Here is an 18,565-nt window from a genome sequence, read left to right as displayed (position 1 = left end):
CTTGAAGATCAAATGATGCCGTTGTGAAAGATACGAATGTACGCCGAGAAGAAAATATTATACCAGTAAAGTACGGTTGGAATGGGGGATGAGTAAGAATTCTGTACATATCGACGGTGAATGATAAAATGAAGGTGGATTGAACTAGAGTGAATATCTAAGCCCCATCAACGACCATGATTAGGGAAGTAATGAACTTCATGAAATTAAGTTTAGATTTGAAAGGTCAAGGTCCTAGCAAAAGCTTTCATTATACCTATCGTCTGATATGACTAACTGATACGGAATTTCATTGGTGATGTGGGATGAGATAAGACCAATCAATTTCGACGCCACAGTTCGTGATAATTCATAACCTTCCCGAGGTCCTATGTGGACAGCACAACTCGCCGGCGCCACTACTTATGACCGTTGAAATAAAGTTTTTATGATACCGAAATCCTGGTGAGATAGAAAGCTGGACGCTAGACAGGGGATATGATTGTACTAAGAACCAAGAGATGTACGAAACAGGGTAGAGAACGCGATAAACTAAACCAATTACCGCAAATTACTCTCATGCCCTAGATTTTCGAAGCTGTTTTACTCCCATGCCCCTTGGATTTCATCTCAAGATGATAGATTCTAGCTATTATCGACTAGATTTTAAGTTCTACGGAAATGAAGATAAAAATGAAAAATCACATGACCTTCCTTCTTTAGAATCTACTCCGTACCATTCTGCCGCGAAATTAATTCATACCATAAAATACATTATGCTACTATGGAATGCATCGTCCATTATAGAATATGGCTTATGACGACTAGAATACAACTTTCTGAATACGAAATACATTGTAAAATTTAGGGGATAAGAGAGTAATATATGTACTGATATATGTACCAATTTTGGTGCATGAGATTAATCAGTTGAAGATTCTAGAGGAAGAGAATAATTTGCCGAGCTAGGTATTTATAGTTTAACGTCGAATTAAGCGGTCGATCTTCTAGTGCATCTCTTTGCATTAAAAACTTCGTATTTAACCTTCTTTCTCATCTCATCATTGGATTCTCATAGTAACTGGACTTCTTTATGTGGGGCTAAAGGAGCTTGATTTCATACGAATTAAGCCATAAAATTCCACTAGAAATGCACCTGTCGTATTTCTTCTTGACGCCGTCATAGCCTACTCAAGTCAAAATGATGACGGGCACAGTAGTCTTTGGTGGCACCATGATTAAACCATCTGTTGATAACATATGAAGGGCCGGCTCTCGCTTCCCAGATGTAAGGTTATCTGAAAGGGGCTAGATGACACAAATCTTCACACTAGATCATCACATCGATTGACGCGATCCATAAAACGACATCGGAGTTATCGGTAGACAAAACGACATTGTCGAATGAATTGCCATTCAAGTCGAAGGGGGAACTCACAATTCTTACATAATCCAATGGGGGCCTCCGGAATTGAATTAATAATGATTTCTGAAGGTTAGGGAGCAAAGTTTTCAAGGCCAACACCTAGTGCATTGACCTTATCGAGTCACTGTTCTCACCAAGTGGAGTCAACAGTTCAAATTTTACATATGATCAAGGATTTTCTTTAATAAGGCTCATCTGCTCTAGGGATGGGCGAATTATATAATTTCATATTATCATGCTTTTTGAGGTGTATAAAATATTATGCCAAACTTATACATGTATTTTTTGGGCTAATAAAACTATCAGAATGAATGAGAGTAGATTATTTTTGAAAAAAGTTTTTAATGAATTCTAATTTTCAATTTAGTATATAATTAGATACAAAAGTCAGATGCTAATCATGTGATTTCTTCACTAATTATCTTCTTTTCAAAATAACTTCAAATAATCTTTTATAGGATTTTTATAAAGTTTTATAGAATTTTATAATTAATCATATATATAATACAATTTAAGTAATATTATATGGTCGGCGAAGACGAAGTCCTACCTGTATACGGTGCCGGCTACAAACCTGAGGGTATTACTACTGAAGAAAGAGGAGTTGTGCATCTCGATCGAATGGAATAAGAGTACTCAGAGCCAATAGGATTCGCACGACAATGGAACGCCTCGAGGCGAATAAACAAAACAGTTTTATGAAGTATACGAAAATGTGTACAGTGGCTATAAGCGAGCAAACGAACGATCACGATATATATACCTTAAAACAAATTACTGAGTCGAATATACAGAAGAACAATAAGTAATCTACCTATTAAATACCCTTTAGGAGATCTTGATATAAAGGAAATACAGATTATATAGAATACTATATATTGAGTAATATATAGTAAAACAATAAGCAAGAAAATACTTTAGATCAATCTAATTGAATAGAAAACTGGGTTGATAATAATTAAAAGGAGAAAGGTTTTAGAAAGATACTCGTTAGCGCTTATAACACACTCTTTACATTTTCAATAGATTCACACTTTTCTAGATATCTGAATTTTCACTATACAATCCACTTTTCTTTCACTCAATCAAAACAAAAAATAAAAAACTTTTCACAGAAGTAGAGTATTTCATCCCTTTATTAAGCTTACTTCTTATTCCTACAAACGACAATCAGAATAACTAAGCTTTATATTTCTTACAATAATAATACCATTACAATAAAAGGAAAAAGAAAAGAAAGGAGAGGAGAAAGGATATTGCATAACGGAAAAGAGAATCAGCTTGCCTGATAGAAGAAAGCTTTTAGATTCTAAAAGGCTAGCTCTACTCGCCCCATTAAAGTATATGCAAATATTAATACCTAGCTATTCAAATAATATTCAATTACACTCCTCTGATTATTAACTATAAAGGGAAGCACAAAACCAAATTCACTCATTGAATCTACCATTCTTTTCTTCAGATCAATCTCTGAAGCGATTGCTCCAAGCTCAACGATTATAATTGTAAAGAAACAAATAGCTTTTTTCATTAATATTAAACTATCAGATTTAGGCGATATAAAAGGAACTGGGTTTTCTCTCTAAGGTTTTATTAGTATACATATCAGCGCTTTTTTGTATTTGTAACTCTTTATCCTGGCATATCTAAATACCCTTCGGGAGGTCCAAAATAGATGTTAATTAATATAAATAAAATAAATAAATAAATAAATAATATTATATATTATATTGAAATAACAAATATACAATATTATATATCATCAAATCGCCCAACCCTAATCTGTTCTTTGTACAAGATAATTTGACATGAAAGTGTACACATCGTGGCGTGTTTCAGGACTAATAAACTTTGAGGTTCATTAAGGTTCGTCTGAGCCCCTTCATCTCAAATGTGCTTCATGCATGTCAAAAAGATTAGGCTGAAGTAGAACGACAATTATGAAATGATCATGCATTCCGATCTCAGCGTTTCTTCCTCCCAGAGACCGAAGTTGAAAGCATGTCTAGGTACTCATACGTCTTGATAAGCTTCACGGAAAACCTGACCGGCGAAAAATCGGATATATTACTTAACAATCCGAGCTCTAAAACATACCAAATTGCGGCGAACATGTGCTTGTGGAATGTGGAAGTTTCTGATATGAAAAATCGACAGATTAAGGAGTACCGTGGATTATTTGAACATTTTGATAAGGTGCTCAAGGGTGAAGAATGGTTGAAATTATACTACTTTCGGTTGCGAAGCTTATTGTACCCGCCATCGAAAGATTCTGCCATACTAATATTTCCATCCCCCTTTCCCCTTCCCCTTTTTCACTCTTGAGAGAAGAAAGCGCGGGTGAATCGAATTTCTTCCCACCGGTCATAGTATCTCAATTTTCGAAGAAGGAATGTGAGTGGTAAGATGCACACTTGCTTTGAACTCTAATGGAGGGGGTAACAAAATTCAGTCATTGTTCCTTCTGACATAATAAAGACATTGAATACACCTGCAGTTCAGTAAACATTGCGAGTTCCATCTTTCCACATGGCTGCTTTCTCTAATCATCATTTTGACTGAGCGATATTTCTTCCAGTGAACATTAATACACGCTCGAAGCATAGTTGTGATGATGTTATCCTTCTCTTGTCCTATGAACTATACGAATACGTATTGTAAAAGTACTCTGTGAAAAGTTGTTACACTTCTTCTCTCTCTTCGGATAGTTGCTGGCTACAGAGGCAAGACGGACTTCTAGCAGATCAATTCTCCCTACACCACCCTATTCTCAAAATTTGACACAATCAATTCTCCCTGAGATATAAAAGGCGTCCTCAGATTATTATGAATCTGCCCAGTCAAGAATTTCATTATTTTCCATATGTACACAACTGATATTTTCAGATTCCTCAAAATAAAACATAGTATTTCGAATGGCTCAGCCTGCGGTCCATTGTAGGGTTCTAGCTTTAAGATTCTGGACACATTATTATTAATTTCAAAAATTCATTATAAAACAGTTGATGATTGAATCCATTCTGATATCCGAAATACCTTTAATATTTAAAAGGAAAAGAACAATTTAAAGTCTCTAATCTTCAAACTACAGTCCGGACTATCGGACGCTGTGATCAGACACAGTCAAGAAGCTGTACGTATTGAAGATTCAGTTGGAATTATTCCACTATTCAAGGGCTTCTCCCTCCTCGCTTCGGTTGTGGGAATACACCTTTCAAAGCCGTAAAGTCCTCCTGCAACAGGAGGTGGAATGATGATTCTAAGGGGAGGTTGAGGCTGAACCGGATGCGACTGGAGAGGCTGGTGTGGTTTGACGGGCTGCGGTTTTACAGGATGTGGTTTGACAGGCTGTGGATGGATAGGCTCAGGAGCGTTAAGACCAGTCTGAGGCGGCTGGCGAGAACGATCATGTTGAGATAACTGTGGGAGCTGTCGATCTCCTGGCAGGGTAGCTTGTCTTCCACTATTCTTGCGTACAGCAGGTGAAGGCACTCCAGGCGAAATATGGCCAGCTCGGGTCCCAAGTGTTCCATTGCGATATGGGGGAATTTTAGGCGGAGGAACTAAAGGTGGAGCTCTACTAGAATGGCGTGAAGTGTGCTTGCTAGGACCGGACCTTCCCTTTCCCCGGTTCCCCAGTAATAGAGGCCCGCGAGACCACAGACGGTACCCACAACCACAACCACAAGAATGGTACCAATCGTCGTAGATGATGGCATTTTCAAAGCATGTAAGAATTTCTTTATTCTTCGTGGACTATATGATGAATGGTGGGAAGCTTGATTCACTATATATATACACGCACATCACGATGAGTCTGACCCAAAACTAGTCCATCTCCATATACAACAAATCTTCTTTGGCCCCATAAGGTACTCATACGATGACCAGAGAATCGTGTCTTGTGAAAACAGCTTTCAAAATTTTGTGTTACTTGTTCTCCAGGAGTAGGTGGCACATAAGATTCACAATTTGTTGGCCTATAGACAATGTTGCCAACAAACACTTAATCATCTTCGTCTGATCAAACTCTTACAGAAAGGGAAAAATGACCCGTAAAACATTCTCCAAGTGTATCATTTCCATTATTCCCCTTAGATTCCAGGAAAGTTGCCTAGATTATAGACTCGGATAATCAAGTGGGACATCAGTACGGAAATTACCCATTCATTCTATCAGTTGGTAATTCTGGACTCCATTTCATCTACATGTAACCCCATCAACATCATCGTCATTATTATTATTATCATTATATAAAAAAGAGAGAAATAGGCATATAAAAGAAGATATTTACTAGACAGTAGAAGAATTGATTGATTAATCATAAAAACCACGGGATCTCAATGTTCACACGGCTGAAGTGGTTGATATAATTGTAGATCAGAGTAATCATATAAATTAATCAACAGCACACTAATTACTGTTTATCAAAGTATTTAAGCTTAAATCACTTTGTTTGATTTTCAACTCAAGCAAATTGTCGAAGTATCATAAACCAAGCCCGGAACTCTTTCAGTGTTACTTCTAGCACTCCATGCTAACGGAGCGTTTCGGGCCAACCCCGCAAACCACTGGCCCCATCATCTAGACTTGCCCTTAATCCCCATATTTTCCCCTCTCGATGCGGAGCTCAATCGTAGGACTATTACGATGTAGTTCCTCTAAATTGTTTCCCAATGACATACAATTCCATGATGGATTACATAATGACGGACGATCTTCATTGATCAGATCAGTCTCGATTCCTTGTAAGACAACTTCTGCCCAATGTGTCGATGTCTCAAATGCTTTTGCGGAGTCAGAAATGCGTACTTTCTTTGAAAATTAGAGGTTTGGAAAGAAATCATGGCAGTTTGAGGATGAGAGATAGAACTGACATCGGCACAAGATTATGATACGCCAATGCACGACAGACAGCGGAGGTCTTGTTGGCCTTGGATTCAAAGCTAATCTGGCCTTAAAAATACCAAACTTTGAAGATCATCGATTTGAAGTATGGTAGTGAGTCTTAGTGACCAGCCACCAGTTTTTTCTCGTAGTTTGAGATTGCAATAGGAAAGGATATTCGATACTTTGGATAAGGAATTGTCAATATTGAGTGATAAGGGACTTTTCAAGGTGGTTTAAAGCCAGACTATAGTTATGGTTATGAGTATCAATGACATCGACTGATATCAGTAACGTTCTTTGCCAACAAATGACTCCTGTAGGATAAACTTCGGGTCCACCAAAAGTACACACCCATTTCAATATTCGATATCAATTCAAAAAATCGTTATTCAGATACACAAACTGACTGAAAATTTCAAATTCTCATACAATGTGTATTTTGAATCATTTGTATCTTCATTAAAGAATGATATTATGAAGGTGCAATGTAAGTGTTCTCATTATTCGACTCATTTAGTGAACCGCTTTTTCCGTCCACAAGAAGTATGAATCGTAGGAGTAGTCGCATCTTGTCAAACTTTATTGATGGATAATTGTCGCTTTTCGTCATAGCTTAGCTCATAATGCCTTGGTCTACCCTTTCATTGGCTCCATCGTACGGGTTTCTGTGGGTATGGGGACCGGCAGGTTTTGAAGATCTTAGATAGTCTATCTCAAGTATCATAGCTCATTCCAGTTAAAACTCAAATCCAATGTTTACCAACTTGCCTTTAGCTCTGGAACCTGAGTATGATATTATATACTTCAATCCACCGCTTTACTGCTGTTTTGTATTCCAATCAACACAATACGCAAAAGCTGCTCCATCTTGTGAATAATGGCTTCAAATAACCTGCCCAGAGCCTTTGGGAACGGCGACGATGAGAAGGAGGTCGTGGGTCTTCATGAAAATGCTCCGTCTCCCGATCTACTACCCCCCGATCCAGATGCACATTTGAGCGACGAAGAAAAGGCTGCTATTGTGAGATTATGGACATCTCAATGGAATTCCAATAATGTACTGATTTGCTGTGCAGGATCGTAAGCTGGTACGAAAGCTCGATTGGACTTTGATACCATGGGCAAGTGATCTTCAAATCTCCAGCATATCTGCCGTCTAACATCGACAGCTCTGTGTTCTCTACCTACTCGCCTTCCTCGACCGTTCAAATATTGGAAACGCAAAGATTGACGGCTTGCAAAAAGACTTGAATAACATGTCGACTGGTGATTACAACGCCGCACTTTCCATATTCTTTGTCGCGTATGCATTATTTGAGCCTGTTACGAACGTGATGCTCAAAAGATTTCGCCCGTCGATATTCGTACCAATCATCATGTAAGTAGTTTGGTGTTGCTCATACTGTGCACCAAAATCCCACAATGACAAAGTTTGGACACTGATATTGTTACAGAATTGCCTGGGGCTTGTGTATGACATTCATGGGATTCGTCACGAACTGGTCAGGGTTGATGGCTGCACGATTTTTTCTTGGTCTTGCCGAGGCGGGTTTGTTTCCCGGTATTAGTTACTACCCTATCTTGCTGGTACAAGAGATTCCGAGTTTGGTGTTCGAATTGCAATATTTTTCCGCAGCTGCTGTATCTGGTAGTTTTGGTGGATTGCTTGCTGCGGCAATCGTTAAAATGGATGGTCCTTGGTGGACTTCACGGATGGGCTTGGATTTTTATCTTGGAAGGAATCGTCACTGTCCTGGCTGGAATCGCTTCATTCTGGTTGGTTTATGACTTTCCGGAGAAAGCTAGATTCCTTTGTGAAGCCGATCGAAACAGGGTCATCCGCCGTTTGCAAGCCAACGGTCAGGCAGCAGGCCATGAAGATTTCAGCACAGAGATTATCTGGCAGGCATTCAAAGATTACAAGACGTGGCTCGCGATGACAATCTACTCTGGTTGTTGCGTGAGTTTGTACGCTTTCTCGCTATTCCTTCCTACAATAATTACCCAGCTTGGCTACACAACAACCAAAGCTCAACTCCTCTCCGTCCCACCTTATGTAGCAGCAGCCATCTTGACAGTCGTGATTGGATTCATCGCCGATCGTACAGGTCAACGAGGCTTGTGTAATATCACCGTGTCTTCCCTTGCCATTGTCGGTTTCTCTATGCTACTAGCTAGCGAGCAACCAGGCGTCAAATATGCGGGAACTTTCCTCGGCGCTCTCGGTATCTATCCTTGCGTAGCCAACACTATCTCTTGGATTTCCAACAATATTGAAGGCTCTTACAAGCGAGGTGTTGTTCTAGGAATGATGATTGGATGGGGTAATATTTGTGGCATCATCAGCTCAAACATCTATTTCCAAAAGCCCAGATATATTACCGGCCACACTGTTTTTATTTCTTTCTTATCTCTTTTCTTGCTAGGCGGAAGTACCTTACTACGATTCCTATTGGAAAGAGAAAATCGCAAGAGAATACGGGGCGAAAGAGATGCCTGGGTCGAGGGCCTCAATGAGACTGAGAAGAAGGCTTTGGGAGACAAGAGACCAGACTTCTTATACACTTTGTGATCTAATGGCATTCTTGTTTGGGTGAATGGAGTTCTATAGATGTCGGGACAGATATAGACTTACAAATAAGTGGGGATGCAAACTACATACATTATTTTAAAAGCCTTATAAATATGGATAGGTGTACGGATTAAAGAGGAAAGCTTTTTATGCTCCCCCCCTCTCTCTTGTAAGGCCCTAGGATTGTTCCAAATGGTCCTATACAATCATTCTTATACCCTCATATTATTATATACTGTATGGTTTGGTTTAACAATAAAGAATTTACATGATGCGGAAACTCTTCATCAAAATCCCAACATGGTGATTTTCTCGCAAGGCTCTAAAACACTCGCTCTGCTGTTTGGATTCGAAATCGAGCGGGTAATCTGATACAAAGAGTACCGCAAGGCCACTAGACCTAGATTCCTATCTCTACTTTCACACTTGAATGAAAAAGGTCCCTGTCGTGCCTCTCCACACTTGGCCTGGAACAATGTTTAAAACAAGCGATTTGGAGCTTTCCATCAATTTGAGCGATAGATGATTTATTAGCATCCTGTGGTGCCCGGTCACATCTCATTCAATAATTTAAACTTAAAAATGACCCGCAGACATTGATAAATTGATTATTCGCCAACCATCCGAGCCACCCTCAGCTGCAAATCCAGATGTTTCCATTCGGATGTGTACCTAGATGTGAACCTAGATTGAACTGTTACAGCGATTAGAGCTGCCAAAACCAGGTTCTGATGCCGGAGTTTGCTGACGGGGAAATGTTGTATGGAAACCATTGGTGTATTGACGTAGGAGTTTTTGGAGGTGTTCTATAAAGAATGTATCAATTTGTCAATAGATGCTTTTGTGCCATTCACGCTCAATTATGATGATGACTTTTTATAGAAGAGGTTTTGGTGGGGGTGCAAGGTGATAATGCTGGACTGATTATGTAATCCACTTTACGCCTGTCGCGTCGTCGCGTCTCCTTGATGTCAATTACCACTTCAAATTAATTCCCTACATTGCAACGAAATCTCTTGGGACCCTGCCATGATGGTCAAACCAAATTCAACTCCAGCTAAGACTCAGAAATCAATATCTAGTTTCTTTACTCCAAAATCTAGTCAGAAACCTCAGGATTCAAGCTCGCCACCTGCTACTAAAGCCCCAGGAAATTTTTGTGACGCTGATAGCAACGAGAGAACCGATGAAGCAGCAAAAACCACTGGAAATCGTTTGAAGAGAGTTCTAGAAGAAGATGAAACCGGTGGGAATACTAGAGCAAAGGAAGGACCATCCAAACGAGCAAAAAGTGTTGAAGTTGAGGAGGAAGATGACGAAAGTTATGCTCTGCCAGCCGCCGATTCTCGAAAGACATCCTCTAGCTTAACACGAGGCAAGTCAAAGCCATCACTGCGAACCAATAAATACATGTTTTCAGGGTCAAGTCAAGGAGCTACAGGACCTTCAATTGAGGAGGAACCTGAAGACGAATCAGTGAAAGCGCGGAAAGTCGAATTGCACAAGAAGTTTGTCAAGAAATTGGGACATCCAGATAGTCTCAGGCGGATTATACATGAAGATGATACAGCTTTAGAAGTGGGAGACGAAGAGAGGGAAGACGAAGAGGAAGCGCCTGCGCCTGTGAAAAATAAGAAGAAGGGTGCAAAGACGGGTAAATTGACTCCTATGGAGTTACAAGTTATCGACATTAAGCGCAAACATATGGATACTCTGTTAATTGTGGAAGTTGGCTACAAATTTAAGTTCTTTGGCGAAGATGCAAGAACAGCAGCGAAAGTGCTCAGTATTGTGTGCATACCGGGCAAATTTCGATTTGATGAGCGTAAGCTATTCGTTCTTGAATCTACTTAATGATGTTTCTGACGCAAACTAGATCCTTCGGAATCGCATCTTAATTACTTTGCATCTGCAAGTATTCCAGTTCATCGACTCCCGGTCCACGCAAAGAGGCTCGTCGCTGCTGGTCACAAAATTGGTATTGTTCGACAAACAGAGACAGCTGCATTGAAGAAGGCTGGGGATAACCGGAATGCTCCTTTCGTCAGGAAGCTCACGAATGTTTATACTAAAGGCACATACATTGATGATATTGACGGATTAGACTCGACCGATGCACCGTCTGGTGGTACTCCCGCAACTGGTTACCTTCTCTGTATAACGGAGACGAAAGCTAAAGGTTGGGGAACAGACGAAAAGGTCGAAGTTGGTGTATTGGCTGTTCAACCTGCCACCGGAGATGTCATATATGATAACTTCGAGGATGGTTTCATGCGGGGCGAAATCGAGACAAGATTATTACATATTGCCCCTTGCGAATTGCTCATAGTTGGGGAACTTACAAAGGCTACCGACAAGCTTGTAAAACATCTTTCGGGTAGCAGTACCAATGTCTTTGGTGATAGAATAAGAGTTGAGCGCGTTGCAAAGTCAAAGACTATGGCTGCCGAATCCTATTCTCACGTGGCACAGTTTTATGCGGATAAATTGAAGGCCCATCAGAGCAGCAACAATGCTCGAGAGCAGGAGCTTTTAGAGAAAGTTTTGAAACTTACTGAGCCGGTCACAATTTGTCTATCTGCTATGATTACTCATATGACCGAATACGGATTGGAACATGTGTTTGATCTCACCAAGTACTTTCAATCATTCAGTGCTCGATCTCATATGTTATTAAATGGAAACACCCTCACAAGTCTCGAGATTTATACCAATCAAACAGACTATACTGAGAAAGGAAGTCTTTTTTGGACTCTGGATAAAACTCAAACAAAATTTGGTCAAAGGTTACTTCGAAAATGGGTTGGTCGACCTCTTCTTGATAAGCAGCGCTTGGAAGAGAGAGTCGCTGCAGTGGAAGAACTGAAAGATAACGCAAATACCCCAAAAGTAGACAAACTAAATGCCACCCTTCGAGAAGTTAGATCAGATTTAGAGCGGAGTTTACTTCGCATATATTATGGCAAATGTACACGACCGGAGCTCCTCACAGTTCTCCAGACAATGCAGAGAATTGCTAACGAATTTGCTCATGTCAAAACACCCTCGGATGCAGGCTTCGACTCGAGCATCATTAATGAAGCGGTTGCATCTCTTCCTGCAATTGGCGAAATAGTAATATCCTTCCTCGACAGGATCAACGCCCAAGCCGCCCGCAGTGATGACAAATATGCATTTTTCTTAGAACACTATGAAACCGAAGCAATTGGTGATCATAAATGCGGCATCGGAGCCGTTGAACAAGATCTTGAGGCGCACCGTATGGTTGCTGCTACCAAGCTATCCAAGAAGACACCTGTCACATATGTCACCATCGCTGGTATTGAATACCTTATCGAAGTCCCCAACACTGATCTCAAAAACGTACCCGCTTCCTGGGCCAAGATCTCAGGCACAAAAAAGATGTCTCGTTTTCACACCCCCGAGGTCATCAAATTCCTTCGTGAACGTGACCAACACAAAGAATCTCTTTCTTCCGCCTGTGACGCCGCATTTTCCACTTTCCTCACCGAAATATCCACCCACTACGCCCTAATCCGCGATACCATCTCTCAACTCGCAACCCTCGACTGTCTTCTCTCCCTCGCAAGCGTGGCTTCCCTCCCAGGATACTGCAAACCTACCTTTACATCCTCAACTGAAATCTCCGTCATCGGCGGCCGCCACCCCATGGTCGAACAACTCCTCCCCTCAACCTACATCCCCAACGACACATCTCTCTCCACCTCTCCCGACCATACACGCGCCCTTTTAATAACCGGCGCAAATATGGGTGGTAAGTCTTCTTACGTGCGTCAGGTAGCACTAATATCTATCCTCGCGCAAATCGGCTCTTACGTGCCTGCTGAATCCGCCAGACTGGGTCTTCTAGATGGTGTCTACACACGAATGGGAGCATATGACTCATTATTCACTGCACAATCTACATTCATGGTTGAGCTTTCTGAAACAGCATCGATATTGAAATCAGCAGGTCCTAGATCTCTCGTTATTTTAGATGAATTGGGACGAGGAACTAGTACGCATGATGGAGTCGCAATCGCAGAAGCGGTTTTAGATTGGGTTGTTAGGGAGACCAAATGTTTGTGCTTATTTATTACGCATTATCAGACTTTGGCAAGTGTTGCAAGAGGATTTGAAAAGGGAAAAGAGCTGAGGAATGTGCATATGAAATTCACCGCTGAGAGAAATGGAAGGCGAGTTTCTAATGCTGATGCTGATACGGGTAAGGATAACGATGATGTTGAAGAGGAGATTACGTTTCTATACGAAGTCGGTGAAGGGGTTGCACATAGATCTTATGGTTTGAATGTGGCTCGGTTAGCGCGTGTCCCGAAATCTGTACTTGACACTGCCGCATCTAAATCACGAGAGCTGGAGACACAAGTGAAACAGAAAAAGTTATTGGGACTGTCTAATATGATTTCGGAAGTACTAAAGAATGGTACCGATCAGCTAGACCAGCTTATCATCGGTATGGAGCAGTTGTAAAATAGATATATGATACCAAGTCAAAAAATTAGATAGCAATGCAGAACCAGCATACCCGCGCACCATTACCAGCTCTTTAACGCCTCATTTCCACTTAAAATAATTGTAGAATGTTAAGAAAAAGAACAGAAAGAACGACTTCCGTATATAATATGCCTCCTTTGATAAAAATTCGACCACAACAATGGCCTGCTATAACAAATCTTATTCGAAAGTCAAAACGCCTTCATGCGGTAATATATCAGATTATGGCGTTTGAAACGTCGTAAAAAGTAGCAGATCCCGAGATCACATGCCAAAATGTGGCATATTGACATTTGCACCATTGGTGAGTGGGTCTGAAAGTTGTAAATGGTTGCTAGGTAAATGTGAACCATGGTTGACCGAGCTCAAGTTGCCATGAAAACCTTGACCGTAAGCATTCATTGGCTTGTTTTCCTGGCTCATTTGGGAAAAATCCGAGTGATCACCTCCGTATGAGAAAGATCGAGGGTGGTGGTTGTAGAGTGGGTTGTACATTGATGAATTATCAAAGAACATTTGAGCTGGGAAGCCGTGGTGGGGAGTCGAAACAGTTCGTCGGACATGAATATCAGATTGACCGTTGTCTTTGGAGAACATACGCATTGCAGTTGGTTTAACCACTGGTGTGGGGGAAATCTGGTTACCGATATCTACGTTCGTGAAGCTGGTTGATGCACCGTCCGAAAAGTCGAATCTATGATCTTCTAATGGGCTTTCTGTACGACCTGGGCTAATTTCAGGGGCATCCTGAAAAACATTAAAAGAACGCTCCTTGGCCCCCATCTCTTCCATTGTTATTCTAAACTCTTCATCTTCCTCATTGCTTGGAGTGAATCGAGCGCCGAATGCCAATGGATTGAGTGTGGGTGTCGATTGCAAGGCAAGTTGACCAGCAGGCTGACGTGATCTAGCGGATATTTGTCGCTTCCCAGGACTTCTGGCCGAGTTTCTTGGTGGTCGACCGGCTCTGAGACGGGGTACATTGACGCTGACATCTGCCAAGGCCGCTTTGCGAGTTCTTCGTTTTTTTGGAGTGGGGTCGCGAATCTAAGCGATTTGATGTTAGTATGTGATATTGCAACAAAATCAAATTAGCCATGATTATAAATAACGTACAGGACTAGTCTCAGTCGAAAGAGGACCGAAAATGTGTCTGGAGGTTCGGAATGCGCCATCTGGGTGGTAGGACACTTCAGTGGGTTGAACCTCCGCAGAAGCAGCCATCATCAATTCAAGAATTGAGCCATCTTTTCTCTGATTTCGCATTCGCTTCATTTCGGCAGTGGCAGAATCGAAGAGATCCATGCCAGGCCAGAACACACCCTTCAATTTTGCACTGTCGGAAAGCTTCTCGGTGATTTCAGCATCTGCCTCCTCCTTTAATGGCGTAGTGAGACTGTACGAACCTGAATTAGCAAGACAATTTTATAAGATAAGACAGACATTTGGCTTACTTGGTGGTATCCGATACAGTCCCTACTGCCGAGGGTGTTTTTTGAAGTGTATAGCCTGGAATCTGACGTCGAGAGGTTGGTGTTGCATACACAGCACTATGATCCCACTCACTTCCCATATCAGAGTTAGAATTGGATGTAGATGTATTATTATTGATACTGTTGTTTGTTGCAGTTGGCCAAAGATGCATTCTTGGAACAGGAGCTCGAAACATGGGTGCTAGATTGGCTTCATTATCAAGGAGATTGTCTTTTTCTTTCTTGATCCTCGTTTGCCCGGGCTATTTTGTTTCCTGTTAGTACAATTGAGCAGCTTCCATTCGCAGAAAGAGAACTACCAATGCTTTGCTGTTCCTGGTCTTCTTATCCTTGGCAGCTTTCTTCTGATCCTTTGAAGCAAGTCTCTCGGATAGTAATCGTTCGAGATCATAGTTGTCATACCAATCTTCGAAGTTGTCCAGTTGAATCTTTGCTGTCAATTCCGACGCAGCTCGAATTTTAAGCTTAAAATAATTGGATAAATGAGCTTTGGAAGATGTATGGGTGAGAAGATGAGATACATCGGAGAATTGAGGATTCTTTGGGCAAATGCTGCAGTGCAGTGGTATATTGGTGTGGTTTTTCGACATTTTGGTTGCAGCTATTCATCCAAATTTGTTAGTAATTGTGTGATTGCACAGAAGTTGAAGGTACACGGATAATGTCAGGTTGCCAAAAAGAACAAGAGAATTTCTGCAGATGCCTTCCTCTGCGGTTTCAATTGAGGAACCCGCAGAAGTCAGCCCAATTTTATACAAGAGGAGCGACAATCCTTTCATTCTATGCCATTAATAGTATATTTCGACTTGAAGACGCAATTGACGTAGCTCCAGGTATTGCATTGTGTAAAAAGGTTGAGCGGGATCCAAACTTACAGATTGTTCTTAATAAATGCTCCAGCTCCTAATTGTCGATGGGAATGAGCAAAGGTAGCAAGTCGTCGATTACTTCTCCAAATTGTGTGAAGAAGATGGTTTCCTCAAAATATGATAATTGAGAAAGAAAGGACTTGCATACGATGAAGAGTGAGGAATGACGGAAGGAAGAAGAGGTGACAACGATCGAGAATTATAGATTTATGGTAAAGAGAAAATGCAGAAGGTGCGTTGGTGGTTTAGTGGAGTATTGAGAGTTCCGGAAGAGACAATCACGTTCAAAAGGTTCTTGCCATATCGGGTCAATGTGAGTTTCGTAATGGAGATGGGAGTGAGCGGGAGAAAAGATTATCAAGGTATATTTATGAGTATTGGCCTTTGGTAATTTATATGATTGATTATAAAGGGAATGAAGGAAATGATGGTAATGTTAAAATAAAGGTCAAGGCCGAAAATATGATTGTTTTTAGATGGTGAAAACTCTCGAGTTCTACTATGGAAGGATTGTATACCACTGTCCCTACTGCTTCGAAGATGTGAAGTAGAATCAAGGATATAATAAATGAGGAAGCAATAGGAAACATAGGACAATTTATTGGAATTTATACTTATGTCATTGTTGTGGAATGGTTAGAGTCGTTCTGGATGAGATTCATGATTAGAGTTGAGATGCTGAACAACTTCAACAACTTCAGGTTGAGGACAACGACATGTCTCTTTGTTATGTCTTCCCCGGTCAAAATACCTCGAAACACCCACAACACTCACAACAATGAGGACGAGAGGGATGATAGCAGACAGGAACCATATTTCAAGTATTGATTGTTGAGTCGCTGACATTTAGAGACAGAAACCAGAAGTGAACTAACTACTCGAGAAAGTTCTTGTGATAATGCTCATTTTTGGCCAACTGGCTGGAAATATACATAATAGGGGAGCCTTTCACCACTTTTCATCTGTGGTGAGAATAACCATACATGAGAGCGCATCTTGCTTGAATTACAGTGGCACTTTCATGAATTCTCATGTCATCGGCCAATTTTATTCTCTCATTCTTTCTCATCACTTCATTTTTACCTTTGATTCTAGCTGGACCACAACTCTACAGACAATCAATCATTGATGAAAAGTATGAACAGTATGAACAGTATGAACAGTATGAACAGTATGAACAGTATGAACAGTATGAACAGTATGAACAGTATGAACAGTATGAACAGTATGAAATTTTCATCGAGGCTCACATCATATTTCTTCAATATGTACCATTGGCATTTGAGTGTTTGTGATACGGTCAAGCCATAAACACCTCATAGTCAATGAATTGCTGTTCTCCTGCCTTGTATCCTGGTACCACTTTTTACTCGATATAAGGTTATTAGATGGCAGGAGTTGAATGAAGTAGATACTTCGCTACAATAAGGAATCACTAATGAAAATTATGTTGCTTGACTTACTTCTGTGGTCAGATCGGACGTTGAGTATCGATGAATTTATGTGAAAAGTCGAACCTACGAGAAGCTGTTCTCCACTTACCGAAAACACCCAAATGTACAAAGGTCCGATGGACAGATCAATGGGAATACTCTCACCCAATTCATAATTCATAATGTCATTAATGCAGAGATATCTTAGGGTTGCCCTAGCACTCGCTCAGTTATTCTCTTTGGCATACAGCTAAAAGAGGTTAGCCGGTGAAGGTAAAAATGCCAAAGATCTGAAAACTCACTACATGGGATCGACCTCTTCGACACCAGGGAACCCTAGAAGAGATAAGCCGGCAACGCCGAAGCAGGTATGGAAGACATCGACCATATCACCTGGTCTATCGGCAAAGCCACCTTCCTCTGTGTCCTGACACTTCAGGATGAAGGTGGTAAGTTTCTCTCCATCAATCCAGTGTAGCCTCCCAATCATAGCTAGACTCGTTGCAACCCACCAGCTGTAACAAACATCTTCTTTTTTCTCGGGTCTGCCATTCAGTCCGCCGCACTCGAGTTGCCTCTCGCTCAGCCATCTACCCAGCTTATCAATGTTAACCACGTCGAGGCGCTTCGCAATTGATAATGCACCCAAACATGCAAATATTTGTCCCGAATGAGATTCAGCTCCGCGGCTAACCCCATAACCTCCATCAAAGTTCGCACACGAAATAATGTAGTCCACTGCCTTGTTAACATCCACTAAATGTAGGGAATTTAGTAGTGAAAGTGCATTGAACGCTGCATAGAGGAATCTGGTGTCTTCCTCGCCCCACTCATCCCCCGCGAAGGTTCCCGTATCCTTATTCTGTAGGTCCGCAAGATCTGCACATCGGAAGCATTAATGGTAGCCCCTCGAATCGCATACATGGAGACACTCACATTTGCCAACTAAATATTTTCCCTTACCATCCAAGTTTCGCTCGAGATCTTCTACCGCATCTACCATCACTAATGACTGCACGGCACTAACTGTATATAGTAAATGTGCATCATGGCCTGGGGCAGCTCCAAACCCACCATTTTCGTGCTGGCAGCTTAAAATGAAATCAATTGTTTCCCGCCTCGGCAGCGCATTAGGTCGACCAAGTAAATGAAGTGCAGTGAGCCCCCAGTAGAGTCCATTTACTCGCAAATGTTCGGTGTGCCAATATTCGAGCTCATCTTTGCGCTACAAGCAGGAGATGTCAACAAGTGCGGGTGGAGATACGGGGAGGGTGAACACCTACGGAGTCAAGACTCTGTATATATTTTACATGGGACTCGATAGCGAGCTGAAGCTCCTCTGGCAGAATGGCAGAGCCTGCTCGACCCGGCCCAGATACGAGAGCCAT

The 18,565-nt window shown here is 41.3% G+C and overlaps 5 protein-coding genes across 5 annotated transcripts; 2 read left to right on the top strand and 3 right to left on the bottom strand.

The window, feature by feature from the left end:
- Positions 1 to 4,528: 4,528 nt before the first annotated feature.
- Positions 4,529 to 5,124, bottom strand: EAF02_003939 (uncharacterized protein; the record flags this gene model as incomplete). The annotated part of the gene is made up of 2 exons (XM_038899987.1): positions 4,529 to 4,968; positions 5,022 to 5,124. The coding sequence occupies 2 exons, from the start codon at positions 5,122 to 5,124 to the stop codon at positions 4,529 to 4,531; spliced, it is 543 nt and encodes a 180-aa protein (XP_038759694.1).
- Positions 5,125 to 7,172: 2,048 nt separating this feature from the next.
- Positions 7,173 to 8,867, top strand: EAF02_003938 (uncharacterized protein; the record flags this gene model as incomplete). Its single annotated transcript, XM_038899986.1, has 5 exons — positions 7,173 to 7,316; positions 7,372 to 7,416; positions 7,465 to 7,673; positions 7,750 to 7,988; positions 8,035 to 8,867. The coding sequence occupies 5 exons, from the start codon at positions 7,173 to 7,175 to the stop codon at positions 8,865 to 8,867; spliced, it is 1,470 nt and encodes a 489-aa protein (XP_038759693.1).
- A 1,032-nt stretch (positions 8,868 to 9,899) lies between these two features.
- EAF02_003937 (uncharacterized protein) lies at positions 9,900 to 14,000 on the top strand (the record flags this gene model as incomplete). The annotated part of the gene is made up of 2 exons (XM_038899985.1): positions 9,900 to 10,692; positions 10,744 to 14,000. The coding sequence occupies 2 exons, from the start codon at positions 9,900 to 9,902 to the stop codon at positions 13,356 to 13,358; spliced, it is 3,408 nt and encodes a 1,135-aa protein (XP_038759692.1). The 3' UTR covers positions 13,359 to 14,000.
- Positions 13,647 to 15,465, bottom strand: EAF02_003936 (uncharacterized protein; the record flags this gene model as incomplete). Its single annotated transcript, XM_038899984.1, has 4 exons — positions 13,647 to 14,429; positions 14,499 to 14,778; positions 14,837 to 15,117; positions 15,175 to 15,465. The coding sequence occupies 4 exons, from the start codon at positions 15,463 to 15,465 to the stop codon at positions 13,647 to 13,649; spliced, it is 1,635 nt and encodes a 544-aa protein (XP_038759691.1).
- A 1,916-nt stretch (positions 15,466 to 17,381) lies between these two features.
- EAF02_003935 (uncharacterized protein) lies at positions 17,382 to 18,565 on the bottom strand (the record flags this gene model as incomplete). The annotated part of the gene is made up of 4 exons (XM_038899983.1): positions 17,382 to 17,427; positions 17,480 to 18,056; positions 18,114 to 18,402; positions 18,461 to 18,565. 4 exons carry the CDS (start codon positions 18,563 to 18,565, stop codon positions 17,382 to 17,384), a joined length of 1,017 nt encoding a protein of 338 aa, XP_038759690.1.

Source organism: Botrytis sinoallii (assembly GCF_014898435.1).
Source record: "Botrytis sinoallii strain Bc 23 chromosome Unknown BSIN_006, whole genome shotgun sequence".
Taxonomy (NCBI): Eukaryota; Fungi; Ascomycota; class Leotiomycetes; order Helotiales; family Sclerotiniaceae; genus Botrytis; species Botrytis sinoallii.
The sequence above is the reverse complement of the archived record's forward strand: the minus strand, read 5'-3'. Positions and strand labels throughout refer to the sequence as shown.